This window comes from Podarcis erhardii (genome assembly GCF_964252035.2).
Source record: "Podarcis erhardii genome assembly, chromosome: 2".
NCBI classification, from domain to species: domain Eukaryota; kingdom Metazoa; phylum Chordata; class Lepidosauria; order Squamata; family Lacertidae; genus Podarcis; species Podarcis erhardii.
The window spans coordinates 385,866-404,837 of NC_138498.1; the positions used below are offsets into that span (position 1 = coordinate 385,866).

The 18,972-nt window shown below is 44.7% G+C and overlaps 1 protein-coding gene across 1 annotated transcript in view; it reads right to left on the reverse strand.

Moving 5' to 3' along the window:
* Positions 1–7,413: 7,413 nt before the first annotated feature.
* COLGALT1 (collagen beta(1-O)galactosyltransferase 1) overlaps positions 7,414–18,972 on the reverse strand; it is a 32,954-nt gene continuing 21,395 nt past the window's right edge. The window contains exons 7-12 of the mRNA XM_081851744.1: positions 16,918–16,994; positions 16,098–16,204; positions 15,253–15,385; positions 12,440–12,567; positions 10,056–10,262; positions 7,414–8,179 (exon numbers count right to left, since the gene is read on the reverse strand). Coding sequence (XP_081707870.1) covers positions 7,912–8,179; positions 10,056–10,262; positions 12,440–12,567; positions 15,253–15,385; positions 16,098–16,204; positions 16,918–16,994 — 920 coding nt within the window. The 3' untranslated portion in view covers positions 7,414–7,911. The remainder of the gene's footprint in view (positions 8,180–10,055; positions 10,263–12,439; positions 12,568–15,252; positions 15,386–16,097; positions 16,205–16,917; positions 16,995–18,972) is intronic.

Below are 18,972 nucleotides of genomic sequence, written 5' to 3' on the forward strand. Positions count from 1 at the left end.
GCCCTCTGGACTCTTCTGGTGCCACATCTCTTCCCCAGGGCAAAACCCTCACCAGCCTCTTAATTATCACTGCTTTCCTGGTGCTGGAGGTTAAAGGTTAAATTGGAGAATGGAAACTGCATGGCTGGGACAGAGCTTATCAATACTTAGACCAATAAGAGTCACATCCATTGCAGTCAGCCCACCCAAAGCAGCATGAGGCCCCCGTTCTCCACAAGGGAATGTGGCCTTGGGTTGAAAAAAAGGTTCCTCTCATCTGATATAAATAATGGAACCAATGCTAACCATTCCAGCTCCAGATTGGCCCATCATTCCACTCTTAAATGGCAGCTTCTTAGAGGCACCAGAAGTCATGTCTGAGGCTTCATGGGGACATCAGAGGTGGTATCTGAATTATATGAACAGTAAGGCAGGAGAAACGGCATTTCCGTGTGCTGCTCTGGTTCGCCAGAAGCGACTTAGTCATGCTGGCCACATGACCCAGAAGCTCTCTGCGGACAAACGCCGGCTCCCTCGGTCTATAGAGCAAGATAAGCACCACAAGCCCAGAGTTGTCTGCAACTGGACTTAACGGTCAGGGGTCCCTTTACCTTTAAGGCAGAAGCATAAAAAAACAGTCTCATACATGATGACAGCACTTAAGAGCTCTAGCTGCACGGTTTTTAAAAGACTTGCCTCAATAGTTAAACTAACTCATAGAATCATAGAATCATAGAATCCTAGAGTTGGAAGAGACCACAAGGGCCATCGAGTCCAACCCCCTGCCAAGCAGGAAACACCATCAGAGCACTCCTGACATATGGTTGTCAAGCCTCTGCTTAAAGACCTCCAAAGAAGGAGACTCCACCGCACTCCTTGGCAGCAAATTCCACTGTCGAACAGCTCTTACTGTCAGGAAGTTCTTCCTAATGTTTAGGTGGAATCTTTTTTTTCTTTTTCTCATTATTTTAGAGAAAACACATTGTATTAGATCTAAAGAAAAAAGATAGCAAAATTAATTCAGAAGATATTGGTCCTCTTTTACCACGTACTGTAAAAACAAGCCACTGTTTCCAAAAACACACCATAGACACACAATGTTTTGAAATCAATTGATGTTTACACTTTTCCAATAGGGTAAAGTCAGAACTTGCTTTCTTGGTTCATGTCATAGCAGAGAATATTTCAAGGAAATGTGCAAGCATGGATTTAATTTTAACTTGTGTTTAAATACCTCATTATCTTTTTATGGCTCTAGGTGCTTGATTCTTAATTTGAAGAACATATCCTTTTCTTATATAAACATTTTTTCAATGAATGAGTGCAGATGCTCATCATCCTTGATCCACACACAAAGAGAGATTCTGAAAAAGTGAGACCTGTACTGGCTAGGAGGCAAGGAAGTTGCAGAGAATATGCCTGGTAGATATTTCTCTGTGTTGAATTTGTTGAAGGACAGAAGATCGTTGAGGTCATGTCAGCTGACAATGTGCTTAGCCATGGATATATACCAAGTCCTTCATGCCTACTGCCTCAATCATAGTCTTTGGCTGTGGTCTCAAGCACACATGGCAAGAATAGAGTTAAACTAGAGGCTGTTCGACAGTGTTCGACAGGCTGGGATCCACCTACCTGAGAGGTCATCCCACACCAAGTCGTTGATAAAGATGTTGAATAAGACTGGGCCCAAGACAGAACCCTGTGGCACCCCACTAGTCACTCTTCTCCAGGATGAAGAGGAACCATTGATGAGCACCCTTTGGGTTCGGTCAGTCAGCCAGTTACAAATCCACTGAGTGGTAGCATAGTCAAGACCGCATTTTACCAGCTTCTTTACAAGAATATCATGGGGCACCTTGTCAAATGCCTTGCTGTAATCAAGGTAGGCTACATCCACTGTGTTCCCTTCATCTACCAGGCTTGTAATTCTGTCAAAAAACGAGATCAGGTTAGTCTGACATGACTTATTTTTCAGAAATCCATGCTGACTATTGGTGATCACAGCATTCCTTTCTAGGTGCTCACAGACTGTTTTCTTAATGATCTGCTCCAGAATCTTCCCTGGTATTGATGTCAGACTGACTGGGCGGTAATTATTTGGGTCCTCTCTTTTCCCCTTTTTGAAAATAGGGACAACATTTGCCCTCCTCCAGTCTGCCTGGACTTCGCCTGTTCTCCAGGAATTCTCAAAGATGACTTACAGTGGTTCTGAGATCACATCTGCCAGTTCTTTTAATACTCTTGGATGCAGTTCATCTGGCCCTGGAGACTTGAATACATCTAAACTAGCCAAGTATTCTTGTACTATCTCCTTAGTTATTCTGGGCTGTGTTTCCTCTGCTGAATCATTTGCTCCAAATTCTTCAGGTCGGGCATTGTTTTCTTTATCAGAGAAGACTGAGGCAAAGAAGGCATTGAGGAGTTCAGCCCTTTCTGTGTCCCGTTTGCATTTCACCATCTTCTCCTCTGAGTGACCCCACTGTTTCTTTGTTCTTCCTTTTGCTACGAACATACCCATAAAAACCTTTTTTGTTGCTTTTAACCTCGCTAGCAAGCCTGAGTTCATTCTGTGCTTTAGCTTTTCTGACTTTGTGTCTACACGTGCTTGCTATTTGTTTGAATTCCTCTTTGGTGGTTTCCCCCCTTTTCCATTTTTTGTACACATCCTTTTTAAATCTTAACTCAGTTAAAAGTTCTTTAGATAGCCACCCTGGCTTCTTTAGGCACCTTCCATGTTTCCGTCTCATTGGTATTGCCTGAAGTTGTGCTTTTACTATCTCCCTCTTAACAAACTCCCAGCCATCATGAACTCCCTTTCCTTTTAGTATTACTGTCCATGGGATCTCACCCAGCACTTCCCTAAGTTTTATGAAGTCAGCTTTCTTAAAGTCAAGAAATTGAGTCCTAGTATGCTTGGCTGCTCCTTTCCGCTGTATAGTAAACTTCAGAAGAGCATGATCACTCGCGCCTAATGATCCTTCCACTTCTACCCCACTAACCAGGTCATCAACATTGGTTAGGACCAGATCTAAAATGGCTGTTCCTCTTGTTGCTTCTCCCACTTTCTGGACAATGAAGTTGTCTGCAAGGCCAGTGAGGAATCTGTTTGACCTTATGCTCTTGGCTGAGTTTGACATCCAGCAAATATCCGGGTAATTGAAGTCCCCCATTACTACTATCTCCCTTCCTTTTGCATGCTTGGCCATCTGTTCCAGGAAGGCATCATCTATGTCCTCTGTTTGGCTTGGGGATCTATAGTAAACTCCCACATGAATCAGGCTGTATCAAATGGGGAAGTACCAGCCAGCCCTTGTCACTTCTGAAATCTGCTTTGGGACTGGACCTTTTAGGCATTTTATGAGGCAAAATAGCAAGACACAAGATTTATGAATTAAGGAACAATGTTGCAAAATTAGTTGGTGTGTAGATGAAATAGTCATATATGAGCTGGAAAGTTTATGGAGCTTTAGGGAGACATAAAAGAGAAGCCATGAGAATAAATATGATGGCAAGAAAAGCAGCTGGTAGGAAACAGGTCAAGCATGCATATACCCTGGCTCCCAATTTCCCTCTCCCAGTTGCTGTTCCTAAGGCAAGCAGCCACCAGCGTGTTTGTTATCTCCATTTGTGCTGAAAATGCAGAAAAGTTCTGACTCAGCACCCAAAAAGAAGCAGCCTCAGGGGGTGGAGCGTGCAAAACAGGAAAGGGATGTATAAACTGCTCTGCACCAACACATTATGAAAAGTTCGTGACACACATTTCTGCTCTAGACCAGCAGGAATTTATATTTGTGTAATAAATTTAGACACCCTCCCCCATCCGTAGCAGGAGTGACTCATAAGATGGCTATCTGCAGATGTTTTTGAAACGTGGGCTTATTTTTCACTTCCTTTTCTTTTTTGACTCTCTCAGCATGGCAGTGGAACGGACTTCCTCAGAAGGTGGTGGACTCTCCTTCATTGGAGGTTTTTAAGCAGAGGTTGGACGGCCATCTCTCATGGATGCTTTAGTTGAGACTCCTGCATTGCAGGGGGGTTGGACTGGATGACCCTTGGGGTCCCTTCCCACTCTACGATTCTATGAAAGAGCTTTCCATACTTTCCATGTTGATGACACTTTTTAGACATGCATCATTTCACAACACAGTAATTCAGTTTTACTAGCTAACTGGAGGTAAACTAGCCCTTTTCCAGTCCCAGGAGTGCAGGGAGTGTTTTTACAACACACCTGCACACTGCAACCAACATGCTAACATGTTGCAACACAGAGTTTGGAAAGCTCTGTTTTATGATATATGCTTAGCTCATGCAACAGACCAGCTTTCAATAATCTAGTGCTTTCCAGATACTTTGGACTAAAACTCTCCATCAGCCCCAGGCAGCATGGCCTGTGATCAGGGATGATAGGAGCTGAATACCAGCCACATCTGGATTGCACCAGATTGGGAAAGGCAGATTGGTGGAGGCAGAGGTGACAATATTGAAATCCTTGCCTCTACATATGGGAAAGTGGGGCTTTTGCCTGCATAGATCCCCCAGGTTCAATCTCCAGCATCTGTCAAAAGGGATCTCAGGAAGCAGGGCTGGCAAAGAGCTCAGCCTGAAACCTAGGAGAGTCTCTGTTAACTGGGACTGCTCAAGCCACTGATCACTGTATGGCCCTTCTTCTTTCTAATGGAGCTATTATTATGTAGCATCGAAGGCAAAAATGAAAAACATAGGTCATGGCACATATGCATCTAATACAGCATTTTCAAACCTTTTACCTTCAATTAACTCTTTCCAAATTCCATTGTTTGTGAACCGAAACTAAGCCAATGACAGGGAACTTATGGCCCTCCAGACACCACAGTCAGCCTGGTCAATGGTCAGGGATTGGCACTGTAGTCGAGCAACATCCAGAAGGCCACTAGTCCTCATCCCTGCTCTAGGCAAACACTTCATTCATGCTGAGCAATGCTAATGCACCTCACTGGTGCCATGAACTAAGCATGCACCCTAAAACATATCCAATACTTTCCTGTGGCAACAGACTGCTAGAGAAGACCAATGATGCTGGACAAACTGACTTTCAAATAAGTACAGTATATAATGACCCCCCCAAAAAAAAAAAATCTCATCACCATCACAGACATATAATGAAGAAAAGGCAGATAGGGACTACACAACAGCCAAATCATTTTAGTGTATTGATTGCTCAAAGGAGATGAAACAAATAACATACAGCTCTATTTTAGTTGTATTAATACAACTTGTGCATCATTTCATGGTCCCAAAAATAAAACCCTAATGTGTTAGTTCTTTTGCTTCAAGGTTCTGCACCTCAAACATGAGAACTTGAAAAAAAGCTTTGGTCTACAGGTGTCATTAAGATGAACAGCAAAATGGAAGTGATGATTTCTTTACTTATGCCTATTTTTCTACCCTCATAAGTGTGTTGGTACAATCCAATTTGCAAACCCACCTCAGCCGTCACTGGCTGAGGTGGGTTTGCAAATTCACCCAGAAGTTCACCCAGGAAAGCTGATTCTAATAAGGCTTAAACAGGTACCAACAATATTGATCACTCTGGGCTGGTGCTGCTCTTGGACCTGTAGGAACTGGGTTTAAATCTCTGCTTTAGCCAGCTTCATTTCTGCTTTTGCTTAACAGACATAATAGTCACTTGCATCTTTGAGGGTTTATTACTATTATTTAAGGGTACCATCTACTGTAATCTTCTGTTTAAGCCCTACTGAAATTAATGGGAGCTTCAAACAAGTTTATGGCCCACTTGCTGGTGGATTGCAACCCAATTGTGCATCCAGAAGGGGTGTGTGTGTGCTTTCTCACTGCATTTGATCCCAAGCCACATTCTACCTCTGCTCCATCCAAAATGACTCAAGAGGAAAGACCAGTATGAGGTTCTTCTCCACTCCATCACTGCCTTCCTCTCCAAGCAACATCTGTAGCATTTTGCTACACACCACATCCTAAATTATGTGTGTCCTATATACAACATCACACCAATCACAAGTCTGCCTATGGATATTAAATAAAGCTGCTCAAATTGCAACACAGGTGTAGTTCTGCCAATCCAACTCCAATCAGCAGAAGAAATGTGTAGTCCAAAGTTGTTCCAAGTACCATGTGCTGAAGAATATACACCTCTGAAAGAGGAGAGTATCAGATGCAAAATGTCTGCTGAGAAGAGGGTGCAGTGAGAGAATGCAGCTAACTATAGGGCTGTGCAGGAAATTCTCATGTAGTATAATCTCATGTAGCAAGAAGTAGCAAGGCACTTGATTATTTTGTGCATCTTGTGAGTAAGTGAATACACAGAGGTCTGGGGGCAGAACTTCCACAGTCTCGCCATCCTGATGTGATGGAAGAGCTCTGCTGGGGATCTCCCATCCCATCCAGCTGCAACCCCTCCACCTGGTGACATGATGCATTACACACCATCTGCTTCAGAGTTGGATGATGCTTGCTAGCATGCCACAACCATGCTTTCTGAGGCACCTCTGCTGTCACCAGAAGGGGTGGTATGTCCTTCCAGGATGGGTGAAACTGCAACAAGGCTGACATTGAGCTGTGTCTTTTAGAACCTTCCAATGTTCCTTACAGGATCGCTAACACTACCTTGCAAGCCTCTCCCTCCTCTCCCCTTTTTTCACCCCATTGACCTGTTCCAATGTTTCAGCACAGAGTTCTCCAAACTTCAGGAGCCCTTGGACTAATAGTCTTCAGCATGCAGATCTGGGGCCCACCTTTTTAACTCTGATCTGCAACATGAGGCTCATTTTAATTAACTATATCTTACCCTCTCTTCCCCAGCCCCACATTTTTTATTTTGAAAAGAACAGAAATATTAATAATGGTGGAAACAAAACAAATTCCTTCCAGTAGCACCTTAAAGACCAACTAAGTCAGTTCTTGGTATGAGCTTTCGTGTGCATGCACACTTCTTCAGATACACATACCAACAACTGACTTAGTTGGTCTTTAAGGTGCTACTGGAAGGAATTTGTTTTGTTTTGACTATGGCAGACCAACACGGCTACCTATCTGTAACTGTAATAATGGTGGAGTGCTGCAGGTGCAACCCGCCTTGAAATGCTGTCCCACAAGTTGAAGGGCAATGCTTTATATTTGCTTGTCACAATGTATGAAGGGAAATGTGGTTCCAACTATGCCTCCCACGATGGAGGGCACCTCCCACCATACATCTCTGACCACTGGGGAGTGAAAGCTACAACCTACCAAGGCACTTTGTGTCTCTACAGAGCAAATCAAGAGACATGGTAGGAAAAACATTCATCAGCCCAAGGGAAACAAGGACATTTCTGACTTTCCACATCGAAACTGGGCATTGCAATCTCAGCACAGACAAGGCACAAAGAAAGGGGAGGGGAGGGGAATCAGGATTCCACAAAAATGAGATCTGAAACTGTCACTAGTAAAAAAATTATATAAAAATAACTGGAAAGGTCTGAAACGTACACAAAGATAAATGGTTTGTCTGACACAGATAATCATTGTGCTGTAGTCTGCAAGTCTGGCCTCCATTTTTTCAAGGACTAACCACTCTTGCTTCTTCCAGAACATATAGGGCTCCCTGTAGGAGCCAGTACCAATTCTTCAAAGAATAAAACTTCTCTTACACAACTGAGTATGGAAAGATCTCACCCACACCACTTCCAAAACAGAGGGTAGGAGAGGTGGGGGATGGCACAGCTATGTAAACCAAACAATTTCTGTTGCAGGCTCTGCATGGCAGAGGGAGTGGAGCTTGCCATTATTGCTTTGCCACAAGGTGTGATGAAAGATGTGGACCCCACAGTGAAAAGCGAGGGAAGCAACCCATAAACCCTGAGAAAGGGAAAAGCCCTCCCTGCCTCATGCCACACCATGCCCTCCTGCTAAGCCCCCTTCATCTGTGCCCCAGCAGGGTCATAGTTCATCACGGGCTGTGCTGTCCAGAGGGGACTGGAGCACATTAGAGTTCTTGGCTTCACTGCTCAGCTCCTGCTGCTCCTTCATCTTCTGGGACTTGGCCCGGTCCCAGTCAGTTTTGATGTTCTCATTGTTCCACACCACAGAGGTTTCCGTGTCGCTGATGTAACCATCGTCTCCTGTGTAGTGCGTTGGGAAGACTAGCAGCGGTTCTACAGAGAAGGCCAGCAAGTTCCGGTTCTCAAAGTGCTCCATATACTCAGAACTGTAGGAGAACAAACATCACATGAAAAGAGCTGCTTCTGGAGATACATCTCTGCCACACGTGTAAATCAGTCAAACAACTAACTGCACAAAAGTATGACTCCTGGAGTTACATGAGGCAAACCATGAACCCCCTTTGAAGAGAAGGAATGCCTTCTCCTCACTAGCTAAGTTTGTCTTAGATTTCTGATGAGCTAGAAAGATGAAACTTCATAATTTCACTTTTCGGTGAATACAAGGGTCTGCTGTACAAATATCTTCTGCTAATATAACTTTCTCCACTCATCTTGCTTATTTGGACCAGGTTTCCTCAGTGTTAGATATTTTTTCACATTCTTGTCTTCCTGTGAGGGAATCAGCTCTTTAGGCAGCTGTTATGTTCTAGAACACTCTAGATTCTTCCAGCAGAAACATATTAGAAGCTGTGATATGAAAGCTAAGAGCTAAATTGCACCTTAAAGGTCGGTTATGGGCACAACAACGCAATGTCTAGGTGTGCTTTTTTTATAACAAGAATACATAGCTGAAAATGAATGAACTGCAACTAAAATATTATGTTCATTTTTCACATGGTCTAGTCCTTCCCCTGCCCACCCCCCCCAATATTCTTAAGAGGGTCTCTTCGCCAGTGTTCAGAGAGTAGCTGGAAAGAGGGAGGCAGAAAAAGGTCCTCCTTTCCTTCCACTCTACAGTTCTAATCTGAAATCTTAGGTGCAGTACTGTGCCCAGAGCTCAGAAACTGCTTGTGCTGATGAAATTCTGTATCTCAAAATGTGCCTAGAACAATGGGAGTTTTGAACATTGTTTAGGAGAGAGAGTGAACCCTACCTAGAGTGAAGGCTACCTAGGCAAAAGCTACATAAGACTCCACAGAGAATTGATTCCTACCTTCTCAAAGAGTACAATCATCTAGCCCAGGAGTTGCTAATGCAGTTGCTCTTCAGATGCTTGGACTCTGGCTCCCATCAGCCCCAGCCCGCCTGGCCAACAGTCAGGGACGATGGAAGTTGCAGTCCAGCAACCTCTTGAACTGGCTACCCCTGATCTAACCACACTGAGGGAAATCCACTTCAGCTGTCCAGTGTTTTTGGCTTCAGATAAATGGCATGGCCAAAGAAGATAGAAACCAACTTGGAACAAGGCAAGGGAGCAAGAGAGCAAAAACCATTTTCCAAGCAAGAAATACATGCCAGGACAGAACCTACAGTTGAGACAAAAGCAAAGGTGTCCATGCCAAACTAAAGAGGAGGTGTGCGACAGGACTGTGGAAGGAAGCTCAGACACGGCCATCCTTCTGGCCCAACAGGCTGCCACTTGAAATCCTTCTGTAAATCAGGAGGGCCTACAACTATTACCTGCTGCCTTGTGATACATATTTGGGAGAAGAAAAGGCTCAGGAGTAAACCCTACACAAATCTGGAGTGGAGTGTACTGGATGGTGCCTTGTATGCCTCCTTCCAGCAACTACTGCAGGCCAGCTGGTGCCAAACGTCTTGATCTGCTTTCCTTTGAACCACATCAGCGAGGCCAAGAGGTCTTGTTGCCTGGACATCCCAGGTCCTTCATACACACTGCCCAGGTGTGTCCCAGGGAGGTCACTTCAGTGCTGCTAATATAGCAAAAGCAATGCAGGAGGCAGCAGTTGTCACAAGACTCTGCAGCTAGAGCAGGCCCTGGCCATTTGACTTCCATTGTCTTGAGACAGATGAATGCCAACAACTTCTATCCAACAGAAAACAGCAAGGGACTCCTCTCTATCTCCCTCTTTTAAGAAGCTACATCTCATGTGCCAAGAAGCTACATCTCATGTGCCAAGCACCCTGCTCCTTCCTGCCCAAGGCCACAGGCCCCTCTTCCCCTCCCAGCCCCAACCTTACACAGGGTGTTTGTCAAACATGACAGGTAGGAACTCATCCACAGGCAGCATCTTGGAGAGGGGCTGGGCATCCAGGAGCTTCTGGGCCCCCTGGAGGGAGATGATGTAGGCCAGGGTCCAGTAGGAGTAGTCCGCTTCCACCAGATTACGGACGTGGGGCACGGCTTTCTCAGGATGCTCCACTTGCATGCGCTTCCGGCCAATGTAACTAAAGGCAAGCAGAGATTGAGATCATGACACTTCTTCCCTTTGAATCACATGGGGGCTGTCAGGACTGGTCGTTGTCCTCTTCCGATCACCACACAAACACTTCTTGTTCTTTTATAACTTTTTATTGTGTATTAACAAAATAATCTTATAAACAGTTCTTAACTATTCTTCCTCAGAGTCACTTCTTTCAGATACCTTCTGAGCTCTGCTTCTCTGTGACCAGCCAACCTCAAAATGGCAAAGGCATTAGAACCTAAAACTAAGATTCTCTCAAGAATGTATAACTTGCTGCTAAAATGGAATACTTGGGATGAAACAGTTAAATCAGCTATGATTAAATGGGCACAGGACATTGGTCATAACATTATGTTTGCTGACTGGGAAAAGTTGTGGACCACCGGTATGAAGTTTACGGCATGTAATGCCTTAAAAGAAAATATTATGAAAATGATGTACAGGTGGTACATGACCCCAGTCAAGCTTGCAAAAGTATATCATTTGCCTGATAACAAATGCTGGAAATGTAAAGAAACTGAGGGAACATTCTTTCACCTTTGGTGGACGTGCCCAAAGGTCAAGGCTTTCTGGGAAATGATCTATAATGAACTGAAAAAGGTATTTAAATATACCTTCCTTAAGAAACCAGAGGCCTTTCTCCTGGGCATGGTCGGCCAATTGGTGCCAAAGAAAGATAGAACTTTTTTTATGTATGCAACAGCAGCAGCAAGAATACTCATCGCGAAGCATTGGAAGACACAAGATTTGCCCACCCTGGAAGAATGGCAGATGCAAGTGATAGACTATATGGAATTGGCAGAAATGACCGGCAGAATCCGAGACCTGGGAGAAGAATCGGTGGAAGAGGACTGGAAGAAGTTTAAAGACTATCTCCAAAAACATTGTAAAATGTTTAAATGTTAAAATGATGTTGGATATAAAGATAATATGGCATCAGTGACATAGTTAAAAGGAATATGTAAAAATGTTTTAAAATGGAAAGGGTGAAAAGACCAGAGTAATATTATGTCAAATTTAAACAAAATGATACAAGGGATTAAGTTATAAAGAACATGTAAAAACGGATTTAAAAAGAAAGGAAAAACCGGAGACATAATAGGGTGAAATGTACAATACTGAATAAGATTTGAAAGAGGGTAAGGAATTGCTGAAATTGATTGTGTAAAGGGGAACACAGAAAAGGGAGATGTGAGGAAGTCAGGTAAGAGGGTTATGAAGATAAATAACTAAAAAACTAGATCTTCTTTTTTTTGTTTTTGCTCTTTCCTTACTTTTTTATGTTTTTATTGTATTTTTTTGTTATGTTTGATTGTGATGTTTTTTATTGTCTTTTTCTTTTTCGTTTGATTGTGATCCTTGTTTTATTATACAAAATTTTAATAAATATCTTTAAAAAACAAAACAAAATGGCAAAGGCACCCTTCCCTTCGTTTTCCCACTCTTTTTTCTAACCTCCTGGCTAGAGCTGGCCTGTATCTCCCCTCCTCCGAATCTGAGCTAGAACTTAACCCTTGCCTTTCCTGGGAACAGCCGGTCCCTCCCTGTTGTTCCTCTTGCTCCCTTCTATTAGATTCACTGCTCTCCTTCCCCCCTTGGGGAATGCTTTCTACCTCTGATAAACTGAAAACTTCTAACTTTTCCCTGACAGGGGCAGCCTGCAGGCAGACCTCCACTGCTCTCCATGCAGCCCACCAAGCCCCAGGGCGCCCCCCCCCCGGCTGCTCAGCCACCAGCCATCAGCAGGGAAAAGGTTGCTGTCCCAGCTCTGCTAATGGGGTTCCTGACAGACAGTGCTGCAGAGATTAAAGTGTGAGTGTGTGAGGCAGGTGAACAGGAGTGAAAGGCATGGGGGGAACTAGGTGCCTATGAGTGTGAATGGCAGGGCAGATATCATAGAATCTTAGAGTGGAGGGGACCCTGAGGGACTAACCCCCTGCAATGCAGGAACCTCAACTTAAGCATCCATGACATATGGCCACCCAACTCGTGTAAATGTGAAAGGGAGCAGGGAGGATGTTGGTCCCTTAACTCCCCGCTCCTGCCCACATGAATCCCCCAGAAGCAAAAATGTTGCCCAACTCTGCCATACAAGATTCCCCACTGAAGGATGCTTTTGCCAAGACTTCCCGCTGCCTGAGTCAGCACTTCCGTACTTACATCAAATCCCAGTCCAGGCCCTCCTCTTCTAAGTCATAGATGAGGTTCATCATGCGTCGCTTAAAAAAGATCTCGAAGCGCAGGTCATCCTCAAACACCACCGACTTCTCCAGGCCTCTCTCAACAACCTAGCAAAAATCAGCACATGTCACTGTTTATTGATTCATTTATTTAATGAAAATATTTCCATCGTGTTTTTCCACTAAGGTGCTCAAGGGGTTAAATCTGCTCTTTCTTGGACCAAGTTATTTTTGGCTGCTTGGCTTGAATTTGATGGTCACAGAGAGGGGCAAGAAGTCATGCAGGGGACTGATGAGACCCCCCCCCCCAGCAACTGGTAGCTCTGCTGGGTCTGGACCAGCCTTTCCCAGCCTTTTGTCTTTCAGATACTTCAACTCTCATCAGTCCCATCAGCACAACACCTGGAAGACACAAGGATTGGGAAGGCTGGTCTAGAAACTTGCTTTTTTATTTTTAAAAATGAAAGCTTGTATTCTCAGAAGGCGGATGGTATTCTCAATGCCACATTCGGCACTCTTTTTCTGCAGTCTTTCAGAACCACAGCATATACAAAGCCCTGTAAGATTGTATGTAGCTCTGCCTCCCAGAGCAGGGAAACAAAACTGGCATTCAGATTTTGAGTGGCAAATATTCCCTAAAGGTCCCTTTCCTTTCTAGATCATCACACCATGAATGTTTTCCATATTCTAGCTGATGTAATAATCCAATGTGCCCAAGAGGTGGCAGCACATACTAAAAATGCAGTGAAATCCGGTTCTAAGGGATTCCTTCCTGCTGCTTTGGAAGACTGCAAGCAAGCAAGGCCACACAGCAGACCCCAAGTCTGGCTCCTGTGCCAAAATAAGGCCAGCATCCCACTTGTGCCAGCACAACAGGGACCGCTCTGGAATTCTGTGTAATACTAAAGCCCCCATGTTTCTCCACTGATGGAAATTGGTCCAATGCATATTGCTTCATCTCCTTTTATATCTGTATCTTGGGCCAATAATACAATAATACAATTGTTGTCTAAACTGAACCATTTTCACCCATTTCAAAAAGGATGAGGAGACCAATGGAAGGTTGCAGATCTGCATCTGTAGAAAGGCATTTCTGTTTCCAGATCTTAGTCACTTCCAGAAAGCTAATCTGCAGCATTCAATAGGCTCCACACAGAAGGAAGCCACTTACGTGAGTATGCAAGAAGGCCAGAGAAGGCACTGTGTTTACCAGCTACCATTTTAAAACATCCACTCACTGAAATCCCGTGCCACATTAACACAAAATTCTGCAACACAAAATGCTGAATTCTGCAACCTGTGTGAATTATGTAAATTAGGCATGGAATGGTACACAAGCCCCACACACTTTCTGGAAATCTAATAGTGGGGATGGGAAACCTGTGGCCCTCCAGATTCCCAGCAGTCCCAGTCAACATGAGGAAATGGATTATGGAACTTGTAGCCCATCATCACCCCAGAGCCACATGTTCCTCATCCCTGTCCTACAGAGAGATCTCTCAACCCCATGGGCCACAAACTTTGAAGCCTAGCTAGGAGGACTGGAAGCTTGCCTACTCCCCCAATGAAAGGGGAGATTCTTTGGGAACTGGATTCTGTGCCAAGTACTGTGTCTTGCAGTCCTTAACTGCTTGTGCAGAACCACACATATACACCTGTTTTGAAAGTTTCATGGTTGGGAACAGATGACCTAATCTCCTGAAAAGACAGACTATGCCTTGCTGTTTGACCTAAACATAATTTTTGGATTTGGTTTGTGGTATTCAAGAGTTCAGTCCCAACTAAGTCGATCTCATAAATGTCGTTTGGAACGCTAGGCACCTTTCCAGTTAGGAGTTTGATCTGGCCTTCTACAAACTGTCATGCAGATCTTTTTTGGTTGGAAGATTAAATAAAAAGAGTTTGTTTTAAGAGCCTCTGCGTGTTCTATGTTGAGCTTAGTTCTTGTCGCCATTTCACTTTGGTACTTTGGTGTTCTGTTAGTGCCTGCTTGTTATTAACTGATAAACTGTGGACCTCTTTGGATAATTGGGTTATTTGAGAGGCAATACCTCTAATTTGTTGAAAGATATGCTCAACCGTTCTTGAATTTGGAGTTAATTGGGTGCTCTCCCTACTTGTTATTCCTTCCTCTCTTAGAGGCACAGGGTCAACTTGCCCCATTGTTGGATTCAGTATTCTCCCCATATTCATAATCATCTTTAAGGAGAGAAAATCGTTTTTTTTGTTGGAACTGTAAAAGCAGATTTGTTAAAAAAAGACCTCCATTTTAGATTGTTTGGAATCTAATTAGATTGGTGAGAGAGCTGCTTCCTCTGGGTCCCTGTAGCGTTTACTAGCAGGCATAGTGTTGCGGTGGGGAGTAAACAAGGAGAGGTTTCCTTAACCGAAGAAGAGAGAAAAAATAGAAAGTGCTCAGTTTGTTCAATTTAAGAGCTTCTCTGTGAGGTGACTGCCAGGAGTTCCAGGAACAAAGTATAAAAGGGAGCTGGCGGTTAATAGCTAGCAGCTGGTGGCCTGCCCAGGATGCTTCACAGAACTTGCCCAAGGTGTTTCTCATAGCATAGATAAGAGGGTGCTGATAGAATCCCAATAGGTTGGTAAGTTTAAAAGTAGAGAAGTAAAAAAAAGAAAAAAGGAAATATTACTTCCCTGGGTAGCAACCAGCGCTAATTACAATCCTGTTATCTGTGGAGCTTTGAAGCCTGCTTGCCAAGCCGTTGCCATCTTGGAACCGCCCCTGAATAAATAATTAAAAAATGGCCGCTGTTTGACATGATGAGCATCACTTACCTCTTGCCAAACCTTATAGTGGCTGAGGAAGCAACCCAATTCCCCCTTGGTGAGTGGACGCCCATGGTATGGGTCCTTGTAACCTGGCAACATCTTAATGCCCAAGGCTTCCACCTGGCTGGTGTTCATTGCTCTGAGGACAGATGGAATGAAAGAATAAAGGACAGTCAGTAGAACACAAGCTATTCATGAAGAGAGCGGCAGAGATACATGCCAAAGATACATGGCTGTGTGATCTAGGGTGAAAAATAATGCAGAAAGAAGAAAACAATTCTCTTTCCCTAGATCAACTTCTGTTGGCAGAAGCTTCCAGCCAGCGCAGAGTTCTTCACTGAACAGAACAGAAAAGCAGTCAAGCCCAAGAAGCAGGGTTGTGTGCCACTCAAAAGCTTGCCTCCTTCTTTCTACAGCCGCTGAAGTTTCTCCAACACAAGATTTCACTTCCCCTATTATTTCTTACTTTCTGTGAGCAATTTGGCAGCAACATCTTTTGCTCCGTGCAAGCGAAGATTAAACAAGGAAGATAAAGAGCACAGGGTGTTGTCTTTGGGCAGATTAGTTTCTGCTTTGGCCACGACTGGCCGGACATCTTGGGGGTCCCAGGCAGAAGACCCTTCATGTCAAACCTGTTGCCCTAGAGCCTTTTTGACTGCAGATCCAAGACCTTCTGCAGGATGCAAAGCAGGGGCTCCAACCCCGAGCCACAGCCCCTCCTTTTAGATATGGTGAGTGTGAGCCCATTCCACTACAACACCATTGGGCCCCTATTGGCATGGCTAAGGTCAAGCACCCTATTCCACCCTGAACACTCGCCCTTTTTGTCTTTGTCCCAGGCAGGCACTCACTTGCCATCCACAGCTTCAACCACTTTGCAGTCTATCTCCTGCTCATAAAGCGCCCGCAGCATCCGCTCCCGGCGGTCGGTCCGACGCTTCAGGTTAATCATGAAGACCTGGGAAAGGAAGCATTGCGGCGTCAAGAATGCAGAGCGATGGCACACCGTGGCAGAAAGGCAGAGGAGGGAGCAAAGCAGCGCCCCAGGCTTTGCCATAGCTATGCAGGCAACCAAAGGACATAGCGGAGCTTTGAGGAGAGAGTCAGAATAGATTCTGCATTACTTCAGAGTGTAGGCAGAAGATGCTGAGCTCCCTGCAAAGCAGGAAATAAGCTGGGCTGCAACCTTTTTGCTTGCAGGAAGTTTTCTTTTATGCAGGGGGCATTATAAAAGGGGATCTTCCTCTCCACACTTGCAACACACACCTGTAGTCTGAAGTGGTACAGTCCACTCTCATCCCCTTGGGATTCTGGCACCAGCTCTCTCATGTCTAGACATTTCCCCTATGGCACTACACTCTAAGATCTATCTGCAGAGCTGAACAAAGAAGGCTCCAGAAGTCAAAGAACTAGGGAAGTCTGCAACTTGGCTTTCAGAAGGCAGGATGACTGAAGGCAGCAGCATCACAGCCCACCAATGAAAAAGTCCCTCAAACTGCCCTCTACTAGGCAAACCCAAAGGAAATTGCCCAGACCCCATGGAAGCAGATGTACAAGATGGTGGAGATGATGACAATCAAGGGTCAGTCAAATTCTGTTCTCTGCTTAAATCCTGTGACTTAGATTATGCCGTTCAAGCACATTCACACAGGTCTGCTTGCTTTTCCTCACCTCATCAAATCCCATCTTGTCCGGGATTTTAGGAGGCATAGATAGGTATCGAGAAGATTCCACTGGAGGGTTTTTAACTGTAGGGAAAGACAAAACTGGGTCATGCAGTGGGTCACGTGACCTGTCACCAGGTTTTCATTTAAGGAAAAGAAGAGCAGAGATGCATTTTATGACAAGCTCCCCCCAGATTCTTGGCCTCGTGTCAGATGCTGGGAAGGGCCATTGTTCGGCGGCAGAGCTTCTGTCTGACACACGGAAGATCCCAGGTTCAGTCCCTGCCATCTCCAAGTAGGGCTGGAAAAGACTCCCAGTCTGAATCCCCCTGGTCCGTGAAGACATTTCTAAGCCACATTAATAAATCTGCACCCTAAATTTTGATGTGGAGGCACATACATGAATTGTTCCCCATGAATGCCCAGTGCACCACGTAGTCCTGCAGCACTGGGTCTCCCAAACTTCCTGCCACACTTGCCTTCCTCTCTGCCACACCCTCTGAGAACCACTAAGAGGTGTCTAGGTGGATTTTTAAAATGGATTTTCTTCTTAGCCCAAGGATGGGGATCTTGTGGCCCTCCAGATGTGGCCGGGCTAGAACCCCCTTCATCCCTGACCCCTGGCTGTGCTGGTAGGGGCTGAGGGGAATTGTAGTTCAGCAACATCTGGAGGGCCAGTCTAGCCTTAGCAAAATGCAATTTTGACTTCTCAAGAGCCCTAGGAAGACAGTTCACTCCCTCTGAGTTTACACTAACTTTGTAAATAGATCTCCAGGAAACCAGGCAAGGACATTTCAGAAAGTCCCTGCCCCTTGCCCTCTGGCTGCAAATGACAAGCATATGGGGGTGGTGGGAGACTAAAGTCCTTTTAAATTTATTTCCTTACATTTCTAAGGTTTCATGATTTTCTTTTCTCATCCCCTGGCCAATATTTTATCACTGTAGCTTGGGTTCAAGATTACCCCAAATATCTTCTAGTCAGATTCAAGGCTAAGTTGAAATGTGCCCTTGGCCATTTCCTGGAGGGCGGGTGAGGGGGTTTGGGCACAAGGCTGGCTCTCAGTGTGGGCTAGAAGCTTCAATGACATATCTTCCTCTAACTCCAAGTTCTCCCTTTAAAAAAAAAAGAAAAATCTTCCTCCACACAACCTTTTTCAACCACTATTTTCAACAAACTTGACTGTCCCACTCCTCACAGATACATTCCACAAGGATGAAAGTGTGCCTAACAGCAAAGGCAAGGTCGTCTTCTTCTTCTTACATGAATGTGCTTTTGCAGACGAGATCCTGCCCTGCCAAAGGAAAAGATCTGAAGGAGCAGCTGGGTGGGAGTTGGGGGGCAGGAATGTCTCTTTACCCTCCAAAGTCTTGTTTTTAGAAGGCTTCTATATTCAGACACCTGGCACTGCTATTTTGCCCATGAAATGACCAGTGCTGTGTTTTGCCAAACAAAAAACAAAAATCAACCATCATGTTTCAACACAAAGAGGATGCAACTTTAAAGAACCAAAACCAGTTGTCCATAGCAGCAGAAACATGCCTGAAACAAATCCCACTCCACTGGTAAAGGCAAATGTTGAGAAACTAAACGTTTTCTCCCCAACACAGTACCTTTCCACATGCAGAAAGGTTTTTGGCATGGCAGCCATGTACATTCTGAGGCAGTACAGTCCACCTCAAAAGCAGACCCTTTAATGGGCTCTTGGGGCCCACAAGCCATCTGCTACTTACAGAAGTTTTGCCTTCGAAGAAATCTCCCAAGGGAAGGTCAGCACAGAGAATGCCCCTTTCGGTTAGCGAAAAACAAGCAGTTATTAATGAAAAGAGGGTGCACACGGAACTCTCCTACCTTCCACCTCAGTTACCTTCTCAAAGAGGTGACCATTTTGCCTTTAAGGGCAGTCAAATTTAGTGAAAGGACCTTTGTGTAGCTGCAGCCCTGTACAAAGAGCGACTGTGAATCATCCCCAAGGGACGGAGTCTAGCAAACTCCTCCAGAACCCAAAGGAGGGGCGACTGCTACACACAAACACCATTGATGGCAGAGGCTGCTCTGAGAGGC